Source organism: Microtus ochrogaster, unplaced genomic scaffold (genome assembly GCF_000317375.1).
Source record: "Microtus ochrogaster isolate Prairie Vole_2 unplaced genomic scaffold, MicOch1.0 UNK139, whole genome shotgun sequence".
Classification (NCBI taxonomy): Eukaryota; Metazoa; Chordata; class Mammalia; order Rodentia; family Cricetidae; genus Microtus; species Microtus ochrogaster.
Genome location: NW_004949237.1, coordinates 97,435 through 120,862, shown reverse-complemented (window position 1 = coordinate 120,862; position 23,428 = coordinate 97,435). Strand labels below are relative to the sequence as shown.

General features: G+C 46.3%; 2 protein-coding genes across 3 annotated transcripts in view; one reads left to right on the top strand and one right to left on the bottom strand.

Moving 5' to 3' along the window:
* The window catches only part of Lig1 (DNA ligase 1), a 35,272-nt gene extending 32,200 nt beyond the window's left edge, over nt 1-3,072 (bottom strand). Inside the window, exons 1-2 of the mRNA XM_026778415.1 lie at nt 2,838-3,072; nt 997-1,070 (exon numbers count right to left, since the gene is read on the bottom strand). Coding sequence (XP_026634216.1) covers nt 997-1,070; nt 2,838-3,062 — 299 coding nt within the window. The 5' untranslated portion in view covers nt 3,063-3,072. The remainder of the gene's footprint in view (nt 1-996; nt 1,071-2,837) is intronic.
* Zswim9 (zinc finger SWIM-type containing 9) lies at nt 3,003-22,421 on the top strand. 2 transcript variants are annotated; one of them, XM_005371913.3, is made up of 4 exons: nt 3,003-3,105; nt 4,295-4,578; nt 11,637-11,949; nt 19,681-22,421. In XM_005371913.3, exons 1-4 carry the CDS (start codon nt 3,019-3,021, stop codon nt 21,655-21,657), a joined length of 2,661 nt encoding a protein of 886 aa, XP_005371970.3. In that variant the 5' UTR covers nt 3,003-3,018; the 3' UTR covers nt 21,658-22,421. The 2 variants fall into 2 exon arrangements, with proteins under 2 accessions (XP_005371970.3, XP_026634215.1); XM_026778414.1 differs by lacking the exon at nt 3,003-3,105 and adding an exon at nt 3,522-3,579.
* The last annotated feature ends 1,007 nt before the right edge of the window (nt 22,422-23,428 follow it).

The following is a 23,428-nucleotide window of genomic DNA, read 5'->3' as shown; positions in this document are numbered from 1 at the left end:
TGTGGGAACTGGGCAGGACAGAAACCCCAACAAGCAAGCCCTCATGTTACACCTGAGATTGCTGATCTTGGGAGAGTCAGCCTGAGGATGACAACATCAATTAGGTAACAGAGCTGACCACAGAGACAGACCATGACAACATTTTACTTGTTGGATCTATCTAGCCAAGCCTGGAGTTGCACACTGCAACTATGGAAACCAAGTACCTTCCTCTCTCATGTTCCTAAAGCCACCTTGCCTTAGTATAGGATTTCTGAACTGGCACTGAGGCTGTCCTGTGCACTAAGTTTTGTCCACTAGATATCAAAAGCAAATCCCAGACCCCTAAAATGCCTGAACCAAAAATGTCTCCAGACATTGCCACATGTTCCCAGGGAGCATAACTGCTGAAAACCAACACATTAAGGACCCATACCCTGCAACTAAAAATTAATTAACGAGCTAATTGATTCATTACTTTCTCCCATGTCCTACGTCTCATTTTCCAAACTACTCAACACTAGGAAATTTCGACTTGAAGGCTCACTCAAGGTCTTTTCAAAAAATGCAAATTTGACACAGAAAGCCCAGAGTTTGGACAGTGCATTATGTAGACACTATCTCTTGCAGTGGGGAGGAAGCTCAAGAATCAGGACGCTCAAGACACTGAGGAGGCTCAGACAGTTACAAGACTCACATGCCCCTTCCCAAGCTTTATATAAACAGCCAACAATTACTGGGGGTTGAGAGGGATTCTTCAGTGGAGCAGCCTGCAAACTGAGCAGAGAGCTCCAGCGATGCAGTTTTCCATGCTGGGGTGGGCTTTGGAGTGAGCAGCTGCCTTTATGTCACCAACTTTCCTATAATTGACACCAATAAACTTAGTGGTTCATTAAGCTAAACTTGGGTGGAATCATTTCTTTGGCTTGTCATTGGTCTGGAGTGAATGAGTATCAGTTCTCATTTTCCCAGGAAAAGTCACAACACAAAGTGCCTGGAGCATGGCTGGGGCCTTACATAATACTTCTCTGCATGGTGGCAGTGGAGTTCTCCCCTTTCCTCTCTTGTTGTTTCTTTCTCATTAGTTGTACCTGAAAAACAAATCCAAAGACCTGCTAAGGATGTTGGCGGTACAAAAACTAAGAGGGAGGGGGGCTGGCACAACTCCCTTCCTTAAGGAAATAAAGAGGAGTTGGGTATGAAGGCACATGCCTTTAGTCCCAGCATTCAGGAGGAAGAAGCAGGTAAATCTCATGAGTTCGAGGACAGCCTAGTCTACAAAGCTAGTTCTAGAAAAGCCATGGTTATTATATAGAAAAACTCTGTTTTGGAAAAAAAAAAAAAAATCCTACAATCAGAGCTGCAGAGATAGCTCAGGGTAAGAGTGCTTGCTGGCAAAGTAAGAGGACATGAGCTTGAATCCCCAGCACCCACGTTTAAAAAGAAAAAGCTAGGCACGGCTGTACACGCCTGTAAACCCAGTACTGTGGGGTGGAGACAAGTGGAGAAAGGCAGATCCAGTCAGCCAGACTAGCCAGAACAGAGCAGTGACCTTCAGGGTCAGTGAGACCCTGTCTGCAGATAGTAAGGCGTGGAGTAATATCGCACACATGGGCCTGGATTCCCTCCCACAGTCGTGAATTACCAAACACATCACATACATAATCCCTGGTGTGTGTGTATACATATAATATATAATATATATGTATTATATGTATACACACACACACCAGAAATAGCTATACAATCAGAAATATGCATTTCCTCCTCAGGAAAAACACCCAATTTTATAAACCAATATGAAACTTTAATTTAAATTTATTATTAAGGGATAAAATTTCCACATCCGAAAAGGGACGTCTTCTTTTCCATATGGTGCCTGCTTTCCATCTAACAAAAAAAAAAAATCACTGAGAGTATGCAGACGTTTTCTCAAGTTTTTATTCTTTGAGAGTTAAGTTTCTTTATTCTTTCTCCTCCGCCCGTCCCCGCTCCCGTTATGGTCCTGAGGATAGATGCAGGCAGGGTCTGGAGCTGCTAGAAAGCACCCTCACTAATCTACATTGCCAGCCCTCTTTGGCTGCCTGCCAGCTTACTTTTCCAAACGTCCCTCCTCACCTTGACAACTTCCTTCTATTCTTGCTAGCCAAGTTTTTCTCCCTCCCCAACTCCACACACAGTAAGCAACAAGCCCTGACCCAGCCCTAAGTGTGTCCAGGCCTCACCTCCAGACCTCCAGTCTTGCCCCACCCAGGCCCAGGCCTGTGTCCCTCTCTGGCAGCCACCTCATCTTTTACCTGGCTCTTGACACTCATCACACCAAGCTTCTCTCGTCTTCACATAAGAGCGCTATCTAACCAGTAACGTCACCTTGCTCTCACTACAAGACTCCGTGCGGCCCCATTCCGTCTAGCATCTTACAGTGATTGACAGCTGGCGTCCAGGGTTAACACAACAACACTGAAACCTTCCCTGCAGCCCCAGGCCGCCCCTCCTCACCCGACGCTTTCAACGCCCGTGGCCACGCCCACCACCGGCCTTTCTCCCCGCCCCTCCGCCGCGGGTGCCGCCCCTTTCAAGGCCTCCAGTCCTCAGCAGACGCGACACTTCCAACCTGCTGCGGGGCCCTGTCCGCGAGCCAGCCGGCAGCTCTCCCTCCACACCGGCTCCTTGTTGCTCTCTCCCTGAGCCCTCGGCCGCCGCGACGCCCCCACGCTCGTTCCGATCCTCGCCCCAGAGCCGGCGAAGTTCACCGGCGACGAGCGCTCGGGACGCTCGCCGCTCCCCCGCCCCATCCCCAGCCACGCTCCCACGACCCCACTTGCCTCTCGAGTCACTTCACCAGACGCCGGACTTACTTGCTCGGCGACGCGAACCGGAAAGCCCAAAATTCGCGCCACACGGATTTCGCGCGCAGACTCTGGCGGGCGGGGTTGAGGGTGGAGACAGCCGAGGGCGGGTCCCGGGCGCCTCAGCGGCGCCATTATCGCCGGAAGGCTGCTGGGAGTTGTAGTCTCCGGAGCATGAGACAGCCTAGAAATGGGACGGAGTGGGGAGGGGAGGGGCGCTGTCCCGCACAGCATGCTGGGAAGCGGCCCGGAGCCTGTCCTCCCCGTGGACGAGCCGGTGAGGCTGCGAGGTCGTAAGGGTGACAGGCGGGGATAGGAAAAAGGGTTGGTGAAAAGCTGCCTTGCCAGACACTGCGGGAAGAAAGGCGGGAGACCGCGCGGGGCATCCCGGGAGCAAGGGCCGGGCCGGGTTTGGGCGCGGGGCATTGTGGGAGGTGGACGCTGCTCCGGGTTGGGTAGGTGAGTTGAGGGGGAGGGGGCGGGAAGGGTGCACAGCTTGGGGAGTGGAGAAGCACCACTGTGTAGGATGGTCAGGCCGGGAGGGGCGGTGGTGAGACGGGTTGGGAGGATCTGGGGAGCTGGGAATCAACAAGAAGGGGCTGCGCGAGGGAGGGAAGGCTCAGCTGGACGTGGGGGGAGCATCAGGGGTGAAGAAGCCCGTCTGAGGACAAGGGGCCAAGTCCAGAACAAAGACATTGAGAATAGTAGTTATTGCTGGGAAGAGGGGGCTGCAACTTAACCCAGGAGGAGAGTAAGTCTTAGGAGGAGTATGAACCACAGATGACTGTTGGTGACACTTCTGAGTTCAATTGGCCACAAGTGGGCCACACCCCTGTAGGCTAATGGCCCATGACAGGACTTGGGAAGGGCATCTGAAAATAAGAGCATCCTTGGGTAGCAGAAGCCACAGATCAATGTAGCAATTTAAGGCGGTCATATCTTGGGGGCAACGGCTGCATATCTGATAAATCTAGGGGAAGAGGAAGCCAGAGTTTATAAAGAATATAGCTGGGGTTTGAAATCTATGCCTAGCTATGAAGGTAGATATGAGTTACAGTCAAATGTAGACTCGTGGGAAAAAGAAGTTCCAGATGAAAGTTATCACCAGGGGCAGGAGACACATCTGGGAGAAGGAGAAATCTTAGCCAGAGACTAGGAATACATCTGCGAAGATGTCCACGGCTGAGCTGCGAGCACATATTTAGAACTGATTCCCTTGTACCTAGAGGTCACATTTAAGGCAACTGGGACTAGAATGGAAATTAAGTGCCACCTGGACCTAGGGAAGGTAGACCACAAAAAATGGGATGGAGATTCCTTTCTGGAAACCAAACAGTAAAACCACTTTGATCGGCCCAGAGATATATACGAGGCATCAGCAGCTGGTTAGACAGTCTGAATAGGGGAAAATGGGGTAACCCAGGTGGGGATGGGTCTGATGTCCAGTTCTTCCCACTTCCACTCAGGGCCCCAGGATGGAGCTGACAGAACCCCCACCAGGCACAGCAGTGCAGAAGGAGGAACAGGAATTGTTGGATCGAACCTTCTTCTCATGGGCTGAATTCAGCCGCTTCTTTGACAAGTGGTGCCAGCAACGGCTGGTGGTCTTCTCGGTGAAGAGCTCCACACACGTGGCACGCAGCCCCTGGGCCAGCGCGCCCCCTCTCTACAGGCTCATCCACGTGCTCAAGTACAGCTACGTGCTGCTGGTGTGCAAGGATGTGCGCATGCCCAACCAGTCCACAGCGTGGTGCGTGATCCTGAGCTGTGACCCTTCAGGGGGAGGGGAGCCAGGGGGGAGCCAGACAGCTTCCTACCCACAGATTCAGTATCAGGGAAAGAAGCCACTGGCTCTGCCAAGTACAGAGAGGCCAAGCAGAACAGATCAAAGAAGGACACTTTCTGAGACAAGGAGAGAAACTGAGCCAGGGGACAAACATACTCACTGCAAAATAACCCATGCATGATATACAGGGTTTAGTAGAGGCCATGAAAGAGAGTGAAAACACAATGAAACAAGCTAAAATGAAATGGGAGAATTGATTCCCCAAATCCCAGAACCAGCCAGAGAAGTAAGAGGGCCAGGGTTTGCACTAACGAGGTTTTGCACGCCTATGAAGAGCAACCTGGGAGTCTGAACTGCAAGGAAAGCCACAAGACAGGCAGATATCTGTATTCAATGTAGAGCCAGATCCTGTGCTGGGAGCTGGGGTCATTTCAGACTAAAATCTGCCCATCTGTAACTTTTTTACTGGCCAGGAGGATTGATGTTAGCAGAATAAGCATGCAGGTAGGTCCTGGCAAATGTGTAGTGCTACCAGATGATTGGTTGACAGTCCAAGAAGGCCTCTCAGGGCTGGGGATGTTCTCATTGGTATGTCTCCAGTCTTCATCAAGTGTAGGACAAGAGAAAACCATGCTTCTGGATAGCAAATGGTCAGCTGCTGAGATAGGCCTTGAGAGTTCCTTTTTGTTCCTGTTCTCTTTACTGCCTCGTACTCAGAGCTGCCTCTGCTTTATCCTGCCTGTCTTGGGTGTGTGAGTGGGGGAGGGGAGATAGAAAGATTGAGACTGATAGTTTGAGGCCATGGATAATAGCAGAGTGCTTAAGAACATAGGCAGTTCCTTTGGGCTGGCTGCCAGATGCCAGCTCTAGTGTGTGTGTGTGTAAGACCTTAAGAATACAGACTATGCCTTTGGGCATAGACTCTTAACTGTACTGCTTATTAAAGTGAGGTACCATTAAGTGATAGATTTCACACCTCCAAACCTCAGTTTTCACATCCCTGGAATGGGGCTGTCACATGTATACCTGCTTCCCAGGACCATTGTGAGGATATATGAGTATGAATAAGAAGGCATTTGCCCCATGCTTGGCACCCAGGGCAGCCAGTTAAGTGACAGTTGTTACCAAAGTAGGGGCATAAACGCGGGACTGGTGTCTACCTATGACTATAGTCATGGAGGAAATAACTCCACCCTCCTGGGCCTCTGCTTGCTCGTTTAGAAAATAAGGAACACAGAAGTATCTGTGACATAGGTTTCGAATAAATGAATTAATATCTGTTAATTGTTTGGGTGGACATCCCACACAGGGTAACACTCCACAACTGTTCTTACCCAGGGTATTTCAACATTTGTTGTGGAGATATGCTCTAGCTTGTTCCTTATTCTAGAAGCCGAGATTCAAAGGTCATGTCCAGAGCAGCATCAAGCTCATGTCCTCACACAACTATCTAGAGAGGGAGCACTTTCATAAAGGACAGGGCTAACCCAGTCTCTGCCTTTGCTAGCAGGACCAAATTCAGCATTTAGCAGCCATTTACTAGGGTCTTCTTGTGTGTCTGTGTTTTTTACTGGGTGTTTTCAGACCAGAGTTGACTATCTCACCCCTTGAACTACTCAGAACCTAATGAAGGAGACAAAGGCAAAGGGAATGAAAGGGAGGAAAGAAAAAACACAACACAGAAAGGAAGAGAGAAATTTCAAATAGCCATATAGAGTAGCGAGCATCAAATTGAGGGTGGAAATGATAAAAGGAAACAAAAAGTGGTCCACTCTACTTAAAATCTTTTTTTTTTACATGTATTTATTTTGTGGAAAAGGGAGGAAGCATGCCACAGTCTAGGTGCAGAGGTCATAGAACAACTCGAGGGAGTCAGTTCTCTCCTAACTCCATGTGGGTACCAAGGATCCCTTCGGCTTGGCTTGACAGCAAGCACCCTTACCCACTGAGCCATCTTGTATTTGGAATATTGGGAGAGGTTCTAGAAGGGTTTCTAGAAGAGATGCCCAGTGAAAAGGTCCTTGGAAAGTTTATTTATACACTTGGGCAAGTACAGTTTTTTAACATATGGTGTTTACTATCTGTAGTTACTGTCCCAGGCATTCTACAAATGCCAGGAAGAGCCATTAGGCAGGGGTTGCATGCCTGTGGAGACAGACTATTGCCTTGATTTGAGCCTGATGACCTAGTGGACAGAAAGATTTGTTCCTGGGTAGAGCTCTGTAATGCAGGGGTCATTGGCTAGTTTGGGCACACTGATTTGAACTCATCATTTCTGAGCTCATGAACCTGCCCAGTTACTCAGAGCGGGCCCTCTCAAGTACCACAATCCAGGGACAGGCCATTGCTTTAAGTCCCTAACAGGGATGGTGTCAAAATCAGGACTTGGCAGGGCTGAGTCCAGGGACTGAATCTTCATTCCTGTGATACTGAGAAGTTCCAAAAGGCTGTGAACAGAGTCAGTACTAATTTAGGAAAGTCTCATTCATGTGTGTAGACAAAGGCTGCTCAAACCCGAAATAATACTAATTGCAATACTGTTTGGCCAATAGCTTAAGCATATTTCTAGCTAGCTCTTACATCTTAAATTAACCCATTCCTATTATTCCTGCGGACATTTTTCTCCTTGGGCAGCTACATGGCATCTCTCTGACTCTGCCTTCTTTCTCCCAGCATTCAGTTTAGTTTTCCCCGCCAAGCTCTATTCTACCCTGTCACAGGCCCAAAGCACCTTCTTTATTAACCAATGGTAATAAAAGGTATTTACAGCATACAAAGGGGAATCACACTTCACATATGGGCTGTGGTCTGGAGGACAGGATTGAGAGTCAAAGGAGGAAGCTAAGTATCTGGGGAGTATTTGAGAATCACACTTTCCATAAATCCAGTGGTCTTAAGTTGCCCTCCAAATACCTCCTGCTCTCCAGCACCAATGTCATTTCCCCTAAAACTTTTCCTGTAGGACTGTATTCCTTAACCCTTCCCAACATATCCCAGCCTTTAAAAACACAAAGTCTTTAAAATCTACAAGATGAAGAATGATTATGTTGGGGCAGTGAGATGGCTCAGTGAGTAAAGGTGCTTGCTTCCAAATCTGACCACCTAAGTTTGATCCCAGGGATCTAGATAGTAGAATGAAAAAAATGACTCCCACAAGTTATCCTGAGCTGCACATCTGCCCTGACACAATTTTCTTTTATTTAAAAATGAACAAGAAGGGAACACTATTTACTTTTGGATGAGAAAAAATGTTTTTATGAAGGAGGAAAGAATATTACGTTGGTGGCTGTAGAGATGGAAAAACAAAAACAAAACCATGGATGGTCCAGAGATGTTTTGAAAACATAACAAGCAGAGTATAGTGATGAGTGGTTTGATGAGATGAGAAGGGTGGCTGAATGTGTTGCCAGGTGTTTAGGTGGAGTTCAGTGATTCATTCAGTGTACAGTTGTCTTTGATATCTGTGAATTGATCCCCAAACAGCAGAGTCCACAGGTGCTCAAATTATGTAGCATTTTCATATAAACCATGCCTATCTTCCTGTGAAATTTAAATACCTATACATGACTGCAATACCTACTGCATGCATGTGTTTAATTGTGTTGTGCTGCTGGGGGAATATAACAAGGAAAGTATGTATATATGTATGCAGTACAGATGGTTTGCGGTTTTTCTTTTTCCAACCAACTTTGATCTAAAATTGGGAGATCTGCAGGTAGAACCAGAAGGTATGGTTGAACCACATTTGCTGAGCTTCTTTGGGGGCCAGATGATACTCTAGTAATGGATAAAATGGGTAATTCTTATCCAAATTTGCATTTAGAGGTGCTGGCATTATATGCCATCGCTATATGCCCAGGAAAATGGCACATTTAGGCATCCATACTTTGTTATGTGAGATGCCAGGACCCCACAGAGGACATGTGTTCTCTGTCAATATGAATGCCTTTACAGAGGAAGTGGCATCCTCTGAATGGAGACCTGATCTAGGAGCAGAAACCACCCAGGATCAAAGGGATCAGGCCAGATTCCAACAAATGACAGTGACCTTGCCTTAGAAAATAAATGGGTAGATCTCAGGAATGTACCATTTTTGGTAGATCAAATGTGGCTGCGTGTTGCTTCCACCTGGTACCACTGTGGGGCCTATCGGTTTTATTTATTTATTATAATATATTTACTTAAGAATTTTCTGGTTCCAGCACTGAAGCGGGGAGAATTCAAGGCCAGCATAGGTTGCACAGCTTGACTATTGTCTCAAACACCAAAATATATTACTTTTCTAACTTTAGATTTTATTATTTTAAAAGGGGGAAAGTCTCAATTTATTTAGATTTTTTTTTCTTTTTGATCTGCTGGCTTCTTCAGTGTGCATATAGGGAAAAGAAGTGTCTCAAAGGAACTTTTCATTATGCTGTTGAGCCTGAGGCCAAACACCTGTCTCATGAGAGATTGGAGACAACGGAAGATCATACTGGGGGATCTGCTACTGGCATTTACTAGATGGCCAAGGAGCTGTGACTTCCCTACTGCATAGCAGGCTGTGTATGTTACAGGGATCATAAAACTAAGAAACTTTGGGAGCTTCTTTCAGCCTGAAACTCACAAAGTTTTATTGAAACACAACCATTCTGTTGATTTGTATATGTATTTGTGTGTGTGTGTGTGTGTGTGTGTGTGTGTGTTGTCTCTTTTGAAATATATCTACTATCTGACTCTTGGCAGAAAATGTTTGCCAACCACTATTCTATAGGTAAAACCCTGCCAGGGAAAAAGCACTACTCCATAGAGAAATACTGCAGAACCCTCTTTCAGGAAGATGTCAGTTTACATACTATTATTATGAACATACTGATCATATGATTTTAAGATCCTAGGATCAAACCCAAATACTGATTTGTAATTCCTATTCTCATTCATTCTTTACAATACTAATTATAACTCCCAAAATTGATTCCATGCAAAGGGATTTGCTCCACAGTTCGAGAACCACTCATACAAAGAGGTATCTAAAAGCGTATCTATGACTATAAAGCGTATCTATTGAATGACTGTAAAGTCTTTTAATAGTTGTCAGGGTCATGAAATGGAGCATTAGTCAGCATGTGGAAAGCCTGGGAAGATCTATAATAGTCTTCAAAGGAAGCACAGAAGGTGCCCATTGTCTTTGTCTCCTGTTTTGTAACCAACTACCATAAATACAGTGGCTTAAACTTTTTTTTTTTTTTTTGAGACAGGGTCTCCTGTAGACCAGGCTAACTTTGAGCTTGCTATGCAGCTGAGGATGACCTTGAATTCCTGATCCTCCTGGGCTATGCTCCTGGAGGTATGGGGACAAGAATCCTCTTCCCTTCCAGCTTTTGGAACCCACACAAGTGCTCTGATCCTTTCTCTGAATCTTTTACTTTCTTCTCTCCCTCATAAGGATCCTGATGATGATATCAGTCTCCTCACCACTACTACAATCTAGAATTGTCCCATTTCAGGATACTTAATCACATCTGAAAGTCCCTTGAATGTTAGGTGACATATATAGTTCTGATAACTAGGATGTGGGCACTTGTGATGGGGTCCCAGTTTTCTCACAAAACAAAGGGTTTCTTTCCAAATTGCAACACACATATAGGAAAACATATACACTATGCATGTTCAACATGATGACTTTGCCAAAATAAAATGCGTGCATAAAAATTCTAGAACTAGACCAGGTGTCTAAAAAGGCCACTACTTTCAAGCCTAGCAGTAGAGGTGAACTTAGTCTGCATTTATATTTAACACAGATGGGAATCCCACAATAGGCTGCTCTTCTGTTCCTGACTTTGTTGAGGTACATCCACATTGGAAATGGTAATGGTTAGTTGGTTCTTAGTGTTGTTTGGTGTCACATTTTTAAGTGTATATCAAAGCCTGTTTTCTTGACACATTGCTGTTGATCTGAGTTTCAGGTTCTGGCTGGTATACATAGTCCTGTTTACATGCCAATCATTGTCTTTTGTTGCCTAGATGCAGGCAGTCATGTTGATTGGGATCTTAAGATATAGGATTCCATAGGTAGGTACTGCCCGGGTTCTTCAAAGTGTCCTTGACACATCTATGGCATGATGGGAACTGTTGTCAGTCTCAATTCTTGAAGTTTCCTGTTTTTCATTTGTTGGTTTATTTAAGAAGAGTTCTGGCTGCACTGCCCAGTCTAGTCTGGAATTCCTGGACTCAAGTGACGTTCCTACCTCTAGAAAGAGTAAAGTAGCTGGATATACAAGGTTTGAAAGCAGAACTATACAACTCACTGCTTGTGGTTTTGAAAACATGGCAAGGCAAAAGACATAATTGCAGTTAGTGATTGCCTCTGAGTACAGAGGAAAGGAAGAATTCATTAAGGCCTCATCTGGAGATGATATTGTGAAACCAGAAGCAGATACAAGAAAATCTGAAGTGTTTTTCTACGATACTATATTTCTTTACTTATTGCATGTGTGCCTGTGCATACGTGTGTGTGCGCATATACATAGCAGTCAGAGAACAGTTTGCAGGAGTCTGTTCTCTCCTTCCACCATGTGGGTTCTGAGACTCCAACTCAGGTCATCAGGCCTGGTGGCAAGTGTCCTTACCCACTGAATCATCTCTTACCAGCCCCTAAGTATTTTATTGCTAAGATTTTCTAGTGGTCATATAATAAGGTATATGGTCAGTCACTGGACAGAGCTGGGTGTGGAGGTGTAAAACTTTTTACCAATGTGTAGTGCTTACTGTGTTTTTATGCTAGTTCAGTCTTTTGGAGGGTTCTTAAGCATGTCAATTCTTTTTCAGCCACACAAGGATCCTATTACCAGACAGAGAAAATGAAACACAGAGACTTATACAAATTCACCCAGCTGATGTATTCTTAAGGCTCTCCACTCTTCTCTATCCTTGAAACTTAATGAGAGGAGGAGAGGGGTGGGAGGGAGGGGGAGAAAAAAAAACAAACAGAACTGAGAATGCACAGAGGGTTGTGACAGAGGCGCTGGTGGTTCCCTCTGCAGGCCTCCCCAGCCCAGCTGCCCAGCCTTCATCACTGTCAAGCTGAGCCCTTTGCGGGATCGACTCGTGGTGTCTGAGTGCCAGCTGACCCACTCGCACCCCGCCTGCCCACGCGAGTTCGCCTACCACTTCCGCCCGGGCCACTTGCTGGCCAATGCCTGCCTGCCTGTCCGCATCACCAACCAGATCTCCAAGCAGTTTGTGGCCCCTGCTGATGTGCGCCGCCTGCTGTCCCACTGCAAGGGCCCAGACCACGGGGTCCTGGATGCCCTCCAAGTGCTTGAGGGGCTCTTCCGCACAGATCCGGAGGCCAAGGTAGGGTCGCACAGGAGGCAGCATTGGGAGGGAAAACCACACTGACAGATTTTATGGGTTGTTCATCCATCCTCTTGCCACACATCATTCCTTCATCCGTTTATTCAGTAAGCACCTGGTAGAGTGCTAAAAGTGCAGCCACAGAACACCCGTTAGTGCAAGCTGCCCAACAACTTTCTACCCAGTGCAGACTCTCTGATTCTGTGTTACATTATATGGGAGCCCTAGACGTGCATAGCCAATGAGCACTTGAAATGCAACCAGTACCATAAGAGTCTGAGTTCATTTTAGCTGATTGAAACAGCATGTATGGCTGTTGGCTGCCTTATAGAAGTTCTAGCGACAAAAACAAAAACACCCAGATAAGATGTCAGTTGCATACTAGGAAAAAGAGAATACAGGTGAGGGAAGGGCAATCTAAATTTTTTTCAACATGGACTATGCAAACAGAAAGTACATAAATAAATCCACTGTTTAATGAATGTTCCCAAGGATTATGCCCCTGAATTGGCCACCCAGGAAGCTGTGATATATAATGCAGTAGAGTGAAAAGTATTGTAAAACAAGCTGGGGGTGTGCAGAAAAATTGTAAGATACTGTTGACTCTCTGTTTCTTTTTGTGCTCCTGGGGATAGAACTCAAGGCCTATTACATGTCAGACAAGTTCTCTACTACTGAACAATACCCCTGCCTCTCACTGGGGAATTCTAGTCAAGTGCTCTACCATTGAGTCATGCACTGGGGGATTCAGGACAAGCACTCTACCTCTGGACTGCATCTCTATACTGATACTATTTTACTGATACTAAATACTGATAGTAATTTTATCTGTTATTCAGCATAGTAGCCATTGCCCTCATATGCTCTTGATCATTTAAAACTACTAACATGAAGGAGGAGCTGAGTTTTTGGTTTGTTGGTTGGTTGGTTTCTGTTTGTTTCATTTTTTTTATTGTTGGTTGTGGGGGATACACACATGTGTCTGAGGTTAACTTTGGTTACTTTCCAACATTTTAAAAATGCATTATATTTATTTTTTTGGGGGGTGGATATACAGGTGTACCCGTACCACAGCTTGCATGCAGATAGAGGTCAAAGGACAATTTGCCAGAATGTTTTTTCCCCTTTTACCGTTTAGGTCCTGGGGATCAAATTCTGGTGCTCAGGCTTGGTTGTGAGCACTTTGACCTGCTGAGCCACCTCCCTGGTGCCTCCACCTCTGTTTTTTGAAGCAGAGACTCTCACTGAACCTGAAGCTCATTTGACTAGGCTGGCTATCTGGTCAATAAGCTTGTCTCTGCTTTCCCTAAGCCCCCCCACCACGTGCTGATTTTTTTAATGTGTGTTCTAGGCATCTGAACTTGGGATCCTGTACTTAGTGGCAGGCACTTTACCAACTCCTCCATTTCCCCAGCGCAGAACTGGAGTTTTTAAGTAATTGAACTTAAATAGACATCATCACTAGTACGGCTTTTACATCAGGTAGTGTAGAGCTGTACATGCACAGGTAAGTTTGCATTTATATTATACACACACACACACACACACACACACACACACACACATATCCAGTAACAAAGCTATGAGTTCATGAGATATCAGTTGAAGTGTTTTATGTACTTGGACCTTAGTCACCAACCCCAATTTGCCTCTCCCCATCCTGTTATACTCATTCTCTTTCCTAATAACCCTCCTTGATTTTCATTAGGTATATTTTCTGATTATACATCTGAGAGAAAACACAATATTGTTCTGTTTTTTTCAGTCTTACTTGCTTAATATGATCTCCAGGCCCATCTGTGTCCCTGTAATTGACATATGAGCTAATATTGTTCTTCTTTATGGCTGATTAAAACTCCATTAACGTTAGTCCCCACCCTCCCTGCATGTGTGCATCTGTGCAGGAGCGTGCACATGCATGTGTATACACACACCACTCAATAATGCTGTCTATTCTACACATCATTTGCATTCTTTTTTCTGGTTGTTTCTTTGTTTGAGGCAAGGGCTTATGGTAGCCCTGGCTGGCCCAGAACTGGCTGTGTATCTAAGGATGACCTTGAACTCCTGCTGGGAATGCAGTATGCTATCATCCTAGCACACAAATGGTTTGTCTTGCCTTGCATGCTAAAGAATACCAAATGCCAGCATCTTTCCTTCTTTCTCTGGGGCTTGGTCAGGTCCCCTGAGAAAAGTCTTCCCACCTTCTGATTGGTGGTGAAGGCCAGGCTGCCAGAGTCTAGCAACCATGTGGGGAAGAGACTGGAGCTGGCAGTCAGCATGATGCATGCCAACCCTGCATGGAGCTTGGAATCTCCCTCCTTCATTCTCAGGTGGGCCTGCTGTCCCCAGGGCCAGCAACCTTTTCCATTTACCCTACTTACAGAATAAACCTCCAAGGAGGAGGCGGAAATCCTCAATAAATAAATAAATTAAAAAAAATAAAAAATAAATAAAAAAAATAAAAAAAAAGAATAAACCTCCAGTCACTTGGGAGAGTGACAGCCTAGAGGGAGAGAAGAAACCCAGGGTTTCCAGCAGCCTCACCTGGTCTTATGGGAATGTCCTGTGTTGCCTTGTCCTGATGGAGGATTCCACTACTGGTTTCTAGTACTTCCCACCTACTCACTTAGGGTTCATAGTTCTTGTGGGTGGGATGACAACCCATTTTCTCACCTGATTTCCAGTTTCTAAGGTAAGTTTTGCACGTGGCATCTTTTCACTTGAGAGGTTGAGGAGAGAGTGGGGTACTCAGTCCATCCCCTTGCATAGTTTCCCTCAATTTCTTTCATTTATAAGTTCTTTTAAAAGAGTTCTATATTATAAAGCACACCAGTATTCTGAGTTCTTTATTGTCATCCCAAGACTAGATAACAGTGTTCCTTTCACTTTGCAGCAGTTTTCTAAGTAAAAGTACACTGGCTTTACATCACTATACTCAAATGTCCAAGGCCATGAACACAGTAAAGAGATTCATTTAGTTCATAGTTCTAGAGGTTCAGGTCGAGAATCAGCAGCCATATTGCTTTGGGTCCCTGGCATGATGGTACATCATGTGGGGAGCATGTGGGAGAGCAAGCTTCTCAAGATCCTGGCAAGACAGGAAACGGAGAAGCTGCAAGGCCAGATGGGGTCACAGTCTTTCAGATACATACCCTAATGAACTAAAGACCTCTCAGAAGGCTCCAAGGAGCACAAGCCTTGTAACACATACACCATTGTGGGACCCTGCTAGTACTGAAAGGCATAAGCTCAGCTCCTGACCCTTTTCTTTGTATTTCATTGACCATAGCAAGGCATGATGCTGCTTGCAAAGCACATAAAGTACAAATGCTAAGTGCCCAGGATAGAGAAAACTGCAGTTACTTGTCATGGTTTGAATGTGAAATGCCCCCTATAGGCTCATGTTCTTGAGCACATGGTCTCTGGTATGTGACACAGTTTGGGGATGTTGTAGAGCCTTAAAGAGATGGAGCATGGCTGAAGAAAGTGGGACACTGAGGGAGTATCTTCAGTCTTTATAGCTTGGTCCAACTTCCTGTTGGAGCTCTGCTTCCTAGCTGCAGTCACAGGTGACCAGCCGCTTCACACTCCTCCACACCCCAACTCCTGCCATGAAGGACTGTAGCCCCTCAAACTGTAAGCCAAAATAAAATTTTCCTCACCTCAGTTGTTTCTTAGCAGGTATTTGGTCACAGTGATGAGAAAAATAACCAGTACAGTATGCAAAGGACAAAAACAACCTCCCCAAGTTTTGACAATATTTATATCCCATCAGCCATTTTGAGGGAATATAGTCAAAGCTGGCAATGTGATTTATTGCTATTGATATGTTCTGAAAGCTTCCCATACATTATAGCTATGTTGTTTACAAGCTGTGGGAGAGTGAATGCATTATGAACAGGTAATTTAGGTTCTTGGAGCTCCAGTTTGTTCATCTGTAAATGTAGATTGATGATGATGGATGTTGACGATGATGATGACGAGATGACGACAATGATGATAGACACTATTTTATATGGTTGTCAGGTGAGGGTTAAGTGTGTGTGTCAGAGAATGTGTGAACTTTGCTTTAGGAGATGAACAAATGTCTGTATTCACCCCCGATAGGGCATCAACAACATACCCAAGAAGCAGTTCCACCTAAGACTAGCTTTGAAAACTGGTGAGTTTATTTAGGAACATGGCAAGTTTACAAGGAGCTACACGACTGATGGGGGGGATCTGTTTCCAGCAACTAGTAACAGCCTATACATCTCTGGGGAGGGACTGGTTTTCTTGAGTCATTCCCCACCATCATACTGGAGCTTTGTTGGACCCAGTCCTGTGCAGGTCTTAGATAAAGGAGTGCGTGCGTGCGTGCGTGCGTGTGTGTGTGTGTGTGTGTGTGTGTGTAGCTGCTAAAAATATAAAAAGAGCAATGTCATGTATTGTCTAGATGATGTAGATGACACTCTTCCACAGCAATGAAATGGGTACAGAGAAAGAGAGAATCTGGAAAGTAAGAGGTCTTTTATACCTTAACTATTAGCTACTATCATCACACCCTCGTTTTCCTCCATTCAGCACAAAGTAGAGACTGATACCACTCTGATCATATGAATGGGAAAGGTGGACTTGCATATAGGGAGGCATGAGTGGGAGTGATAAGTGCTGTGGTCTCTCTGTTATCATTTCTAGCCTCTACCCACTACCTGCACACACCTGAAATAGTGCTCCTTAAGCTTTTCCATCTCTGGAGACACACCAGTGTGCACAAAGCCAGATCCTATGAGTTTGGCCTTCTGCCCAAGCCATGTGGACTCAAATCTCTGGCAGTTACTCTCTTGATGACCCAGACAAGCAACTGGCCTCTCTGTGTCTCAATTTCCTCTCTGAAAGAGGGAGTGGATAATTACAGGGCATGTTTTGTGGGGTTATCAAATGGTTTAGAGGGATGTCTACTAGAGAAGGCGCTTCATGTATGACTAATGTTCCTAAACACTTCATTCACCCAGAATCATCAACTTAAGATGTATTTATCTTTGGTTTGCTGCCTGTCCCACACTCGGTATTGCACCTTATTTACACCCTTCCATGCTTAGAGCAGTACTCTGCATATTATGTTTGCTCTATAAGTGTTTGGAAGAAAGCTAAACTTGTTTACAATATAGAGCACCACCTTTATCAAATGTCAGCACATTTGGCTCTCCCACACACACATACAAGCTGCCACTCCTAAACACCTGAACCTATCTCCTAGACCCACCACTTGCTAGTGGCAAGACTTGGGCAAATCACTCCTCTGGTGCTGTTGGAGATCTTTTGGTGACTGTGAGTGTTAGTGATTCACTAGACACAGAACACAGAACAAAACACAGAAAGCATCTTATACTCACAGTTAATGGTTTATTACAATGAAATGACACAGCTTAAATTGAAATGTAAACAACTCCATGTGTCTGCCGTACTGAATAAAATATGTGAGTTAAACATATTTTAAGCAAATTAAAATGACACTAAAATGCTAGAGGCTGGAAGGATGGGCCAGTGGTTAAGAGCATTGCCTGCTCTTCCAGAAGACCCAGTTTAATTTTCAACACCCACCTGGAGACTTATAACTGTAACTAATTCCCAGGCATCCAACACCTCTTCTGGGCTCCAAGGGTACCAGACACACACTTGCTTCACAGCCATACATGCAGAAAAACAGTACACAAAATAATTTTTAAAATTAAGCAACGATGTGTGAAAATATTGTAGTAGAATTATAACTGAGTCATTAATAAACTTACTGTATTTTTTTTAAATATATTGAATCTCACCAGGCATGGTGGTGCATACCTTTAATCCCAGCACACAGAAGATAGAGGGAGGAGGATCTGTGAGTTTGAAGCCAGCCTGGTTTACAGAGCAAGTTCCAGGACAGCCAGGACTGTTACACAGAGATGTCTCAAAAAATATATATATATATGTATATGTATATATATATATATATAATCTCATCCTTTGGGGTACTAAATGTGTGATTTTAGAGTTAGGAAAGCAATGTCTTTCTTCTCTTTGAATTCTACCAAACCTGTTATTTAGCAGATATCTGTCTTTGTGTGTGTGCATGTGTGGCTATGCATATGTGTGGAAGCATGTTGCATGTGCCTGAGCATAAAAGTACACATGTCCATGCAGAAGCTAGATCACAGCATCATGTCTTCCTCTATCTCTGTCTCATTGCCTTGAGACAGGATTTCATGCTGAAGTGAAAAGTACTATTTTTCAGCTAGACTGGCAGTCTCCAAGCTCTCAGTATCTGTCTTTGCTTCCCAGTGCTGGGGTTACACTTACAGCTGTGTCCAGTTTTCTATATGGGTGCTGTGGATTTGAATCAGGTCCTCATGCTCATTCTGCCCATTGAGCCATCTACTCAACCTGTCCCCAAGTTTTTAGTATATTTTATGAAGGCTGAACATGATTCAGTGTTATTTAAATAGTCTTGCAGGATGAGGTTGGATTATAGCAGAGTGGCTGTAGAATGATCTCTGATTAAATTGGATTCAAATTCTGTTTCCACTGCTGTGTGTTATTTCTTACAGAAACTGGCTGAAGGAGTCTAGGACTGGCCCAATAACTAAAGAAATATAGCTCAATTGGTAGAGTTCCCTGGATTCCACCCCCAGCACCTAATATAAAACAAGTATAGTGGCACATGCGTGTAATCCCACATTTTTTAAGGTAGGCAGAAAAATCCGGAGTTCAAGGTCATCCTTACTACATAGTTTGATACCAACCTAGGCTACATGAAACCCTGTCTTGGGGTTGGGGGAGTCTGTAAAAAGATACTCAGTGTGGTCATTATGAACGTGGACTCTTAGAAAGTGCATACTCTTTCTTAGTAATGGTGCTGCTTGCACCAGGCGGTAGATGCAGTTCTTTCCTCTAGTCACAGGACTTGCTGTTGCCATTTTAGAGATGAGATGGAGGTGACTCAGGCGGCCAGAAGCCACTCCGCCATTAGGCAGGGGGTGCAGGACCTGGGGTGGAGCAGTCTGGTCTAGAAAGCTTTGTTTTTAACTGCTGCTCCCTCACAAGAGGGAACCAGCAGAAATGGAGGTTAAAGAGGAAACTGAGGCAGGGAGGTAAAATCAAGCCATGAGGTAGACAAGAGAGCCTCAAATCACCACCATTTGATCTACCTCCATTATCTGCTACTTACCAGTGACCCTCAAATTAAAGCCATGGGGACTCCCAGGGAGGCTTGTCTAAGCAAGTTCAAAGTCTCAGCTCCAGCAGATGCAGAGTGGGTCCAGGCAGTTGCTTGTCTCTTGAAGCTCCTGTTGCTGGTAGTGGTCTTAAGGCCCTTGCATAGACTGCTCTTGGGTGCAGGAAGGAATAACACTCGGCTTCCAGGAATAGCAACTAGAGCTGAAGAGTATAAAGGGTCTAACAGTATCACAGATATCCTAATATTATCAGATCAGATCGGGGTGTCCTGGTCGCAAACGCAGGAGAGCTACTAGTTTACAAGAGCACTTGATTTTGATTTTATTACACTGTCACTTGCCGATCAAAAGATTCTATGCAAATGCATGAACGAATGGATTTGCATTTCTACAGAGGAAGTATGTGCCCTGGGAACTGGGCAGGACGCTCATGAGCGGACGTGGACACACACACACACACACACACACACACACACACACACACACACACAGTGTGCCCTGACCTCTTTCCTTGCCTCCCTACCCTTGCCCGCAGGTGAAACTGGTGTTTGTAGAGGACCAAGCAATGGTGGAAACGGTGTTCCTCCTGACATCACGCACCAGGGCGCTGCTGCGGCGCTTCCCGCGCATCTTGCTGGTTGACCGGCTGCCTGGGCTGCAGGGCGCGCTGGACTTGATGGCAGTGCTGTGCGTGGACAGCGCAGGACGTGCGCGCCAGACCGCCTGTTGCGTGGCGCGCCCCGGCACGCCTAGCCTGCTGAGGTTCATGCTGGTCTCCCTGCTGCAAAGTGCTCCGGATGTCAAAGGCCGCGTGCGCTGCCTCACAGCTGGACCCGAGGTGGCTGGGCAGCTGCGTGCAGTTCGCCAGCTGTTGCCGTGTGCGCGCGTGCAGATCTGTCGAGCTCAGGGTCTGGAGACTCTCTTCAGTAAGGCACAGGAGTTGGGCGGTGCCAGCCAGGAGGATCCAGACCTATGGCCTCTCCTCTGCCGCCTAGCAGATTCAAAATCCTATACAGCTTACAGTGAGGCGCTGGCTGAGCTACGTTCCCAGGCTCCAACTGCCTTCATCAGATACTTTGAGCATAACTGGGCACCCCGCCACGACATGTGGGTACGTTTCCGTGCCTACGAAGCAACCCGTGACCTGGATGCCTGTGCTTTAGTGCGTGGCCATCGAAGGCGACTTCTTCGCCGCCTCAGCCCTTCACACAGTGTGGCTCAGTGCCTTCGCGACCTAGTGGCCATGCAGTGGGCTGATGCGACTGGAGAGGCAGCCTCCGAGGGTGCTCATGGTGACAGAGTGTTGCTGGAGAGTGAGTCTAGGAATAGGGCACAGATGGAGAAAGAGAAGGTGAGGGGTACAGAGACCAGCAACTGGAGAGGGTCTGAGCGAGAAAGTGAGAAAGGAAAGGGATTACAGTTGAGAGATGGTCAAGGAGTCTGGTTGGAGAATCAGAAGGTGAAGGGCCCTGAAGGGACAGGAGCCCAGCTGGAAAAAGAGCACTTGAGAGGGCCAGAGGTCAGAGACTGGAGGGGAACCCAGGTGGAGGATGGAAGGGTTAGGGTGCTGGGGTCCACAGACCAGAGAGGCACCCAGGCTGAGTCTGAGAAGACCAAAAGTCTTGAAGGAATTCCCTGGAGGGACATGAAATATCAAGAGGAGACGGCACATCCAGCGAAACCTCGAGATTGGAAAGGGCCTCAGTTTGACATGGAGAAGGGACTAGACATTCGGAAATGGGGGGATGGTCATGTGGAGAAGCTCTTAGAGTGGGTCCCTGAGAATGGGGATCAGAGGGGACCCCAGTGGGGCGGTGAGGGGCAGAAAGGATCAGAGATTGCAGAGGACAGAGGTGGGAGGTTTCGAGTCAAAAGAAGACGGGGCCTGGAGGACATCGTTGTTGTTCATCTGGAGGATGCAAGAGCTACAGACATAGCAAATGGAGAGAAAGGAAGCCCCCGAACTGTGGGTTCCAAGAATGAAGGACAGCAGATGGAATTTGGGGACTTAGGAGGGAGGCTTCCAGGGCTGGGGAATGGTGTACCATGCACCACCCCTATGCGGACTGTGTCGGAGGGTCATCCAGAATGGTCAATGACAAGGGTCGAGTCCCTGGCTGCAGGGGAGATAGTACAAGACAGAGGTGAAGAAGGCCCAGGGGAGCCAAAGAGGCTTTGCCGCCCCTGCAGAGATGAAGGGGTGGACTGTGAGCCACTGGCCAAGTTCCGAGCTGCCTGTGGACCAGAACTGACAGACCTAGTAGCCGAGGAGCTGGCCTTCGCCAGACAGCACGGAACCCGAGGTTTTCACTGGACAGGAACTGGCTTTGCCCTTAAGGATGGCACTTCAGACTTCTTCCTGGATGGGGCCCTTACACACTGCAGCTGCTCGATCCATGCTGCCAGACGCCTGCCCTGCAGACACCTTTTTGCTGCTCGTCTCCTCACAGGGGCAGCCTTGTTTCACATGGATTTGCTCAGAGATTGCTGGGGGAGATCCCAGGAACCCTGACCCTGTGCACCCCTGCCTGCTATCCTCCACATGGAGGGCAGGAACATATTCTTTGATCCCAAAGATAGCAGGGCTCATGCCCAATGGGCCATCCCAGCCCTTCTAATCACTTGAGTCATCTAAGGACTCCTCTTGGCCCTCTTCTACATCCTATGGGATGCTGACTATGGTCTCTGAGATCCTGGAGCCACACCTGTGGGAAGTGCTAATGGCCCAGGCACATTAAAAGTACATTACTCTGGAGAAGAATGCATGAGGAGAGGTGTAGACAGGATCAGCCAAGACAGAAAACAAGAAAAGAAAACAAGAAAAGGACAGAGCTGGGACAGGGAAGGCTCAGTGGAGGTCACATAAAGAAGCCAAGGTATGGGGACACTGACAAGTAAACTGAGAGCCCTGAGGACTACAAGATTCAAACCGGAGAGGCCAGGGAGAATGAAATGACTGGAGGAGAAGAGAAAAGATAGAAAGGGGGGACGTCTGAGGGAAAAGGGGAGAAGAGATAGGCGGGAGGGTAAGAGATAGGACTGGGGAAGTGAGGCACTGAACAGAGGGTGGAGGGGGAGGAGACAATTTTAAGGGAATATGACAAAGCATAGGAAGAGAAAAGATGGTAGTATGACCTGGGGACTTGGCCATTTCTCGGGGTGGGGCAGAGGAGATGGCTCTGAAGATCTAGTGGGACAAGCTAAAGACTGCCTCGGAGGGAAGGGAACTAACTGAATGGTTGTGCTTTGACATGGAATAAACAGCATTATTTTGGTCTCCAGGCTGAGTTCATGGCTCCTGGGGGAAGGGAGGGACACAAATCCAGAGGAAAAAATGAAATGGCCCAGAGCATCCCATTGTTCTTTCTGTCAGTAAATTTCTTCTGGGATGAATGGAGGGCTCACAATTAATCCATTGCTAGGACAGCTGATGTCCCATCCCTCATCCTTCCTCTTCTAAACCACTTCACAACCATAACAATTTCCAGACATTTGGCCATGCCCAAGTCCTCTGAGTAATTAGTTTGGGAACGGGATTTTGGCCCATTGAGTCTTCTCAAGCAGAGGCAGGACTTCTAGGAAAGATTGTCTTACTCTTTTGATTTGGTTTTTTTGTTTGTTTGTTTGTTTTGTTTTGTTTTGTTTAGAAAGGTTTCTCTGTGTAACAATCCTAGCTGTCCTGGGACTCCCTCTGTAGACCGGGCTGGCCTTGAACTCCCAGAAATCCACCTGCCTCTGGCTCCCAAGTGCTGGGATGAAAGGTGTGCACCACCGCCGCCCAGCTGTCTTACTCTTAAAATGTTCCAAGATGAGATGTGTGGTGATTCTAGGTCTACTCGCCACCAATCACCTTAGGCTGGTGTGGAGATGAAGCCCATACTGAGAAGGAGCAGAGAACTGGGAGATGAAGAACATCTAATGTCAAAGAGATGGCTCATCGGGTTAAAATTTTTAAAAAAAATAAAATTTAAAAAAAGGTTGCTTTGCCAGGTGGTGATGGCACCTGGGAAGCAGAGGCAGGCAGATCTCTATGAGTTTGAGGTCTAGTCTACAAAGCAAGTTCTGGAACAGCCAGGACCATTACACAGAGAAATCCTGTCTCAACAAAACAAAACGAAACAAACAACAACAACAACAAAAAAGTTGCCTTGCAAACCTGATAAAATGAATTCAACCTCCAGACCCACATTGGAAGGAAAGAACTGGCTCCCAAAAGTTGTTCTCTCACCTCCACATGCATGCATTCACTGCATTCAGAGAGAGAGAGAGAGAGAGAGAGAGAG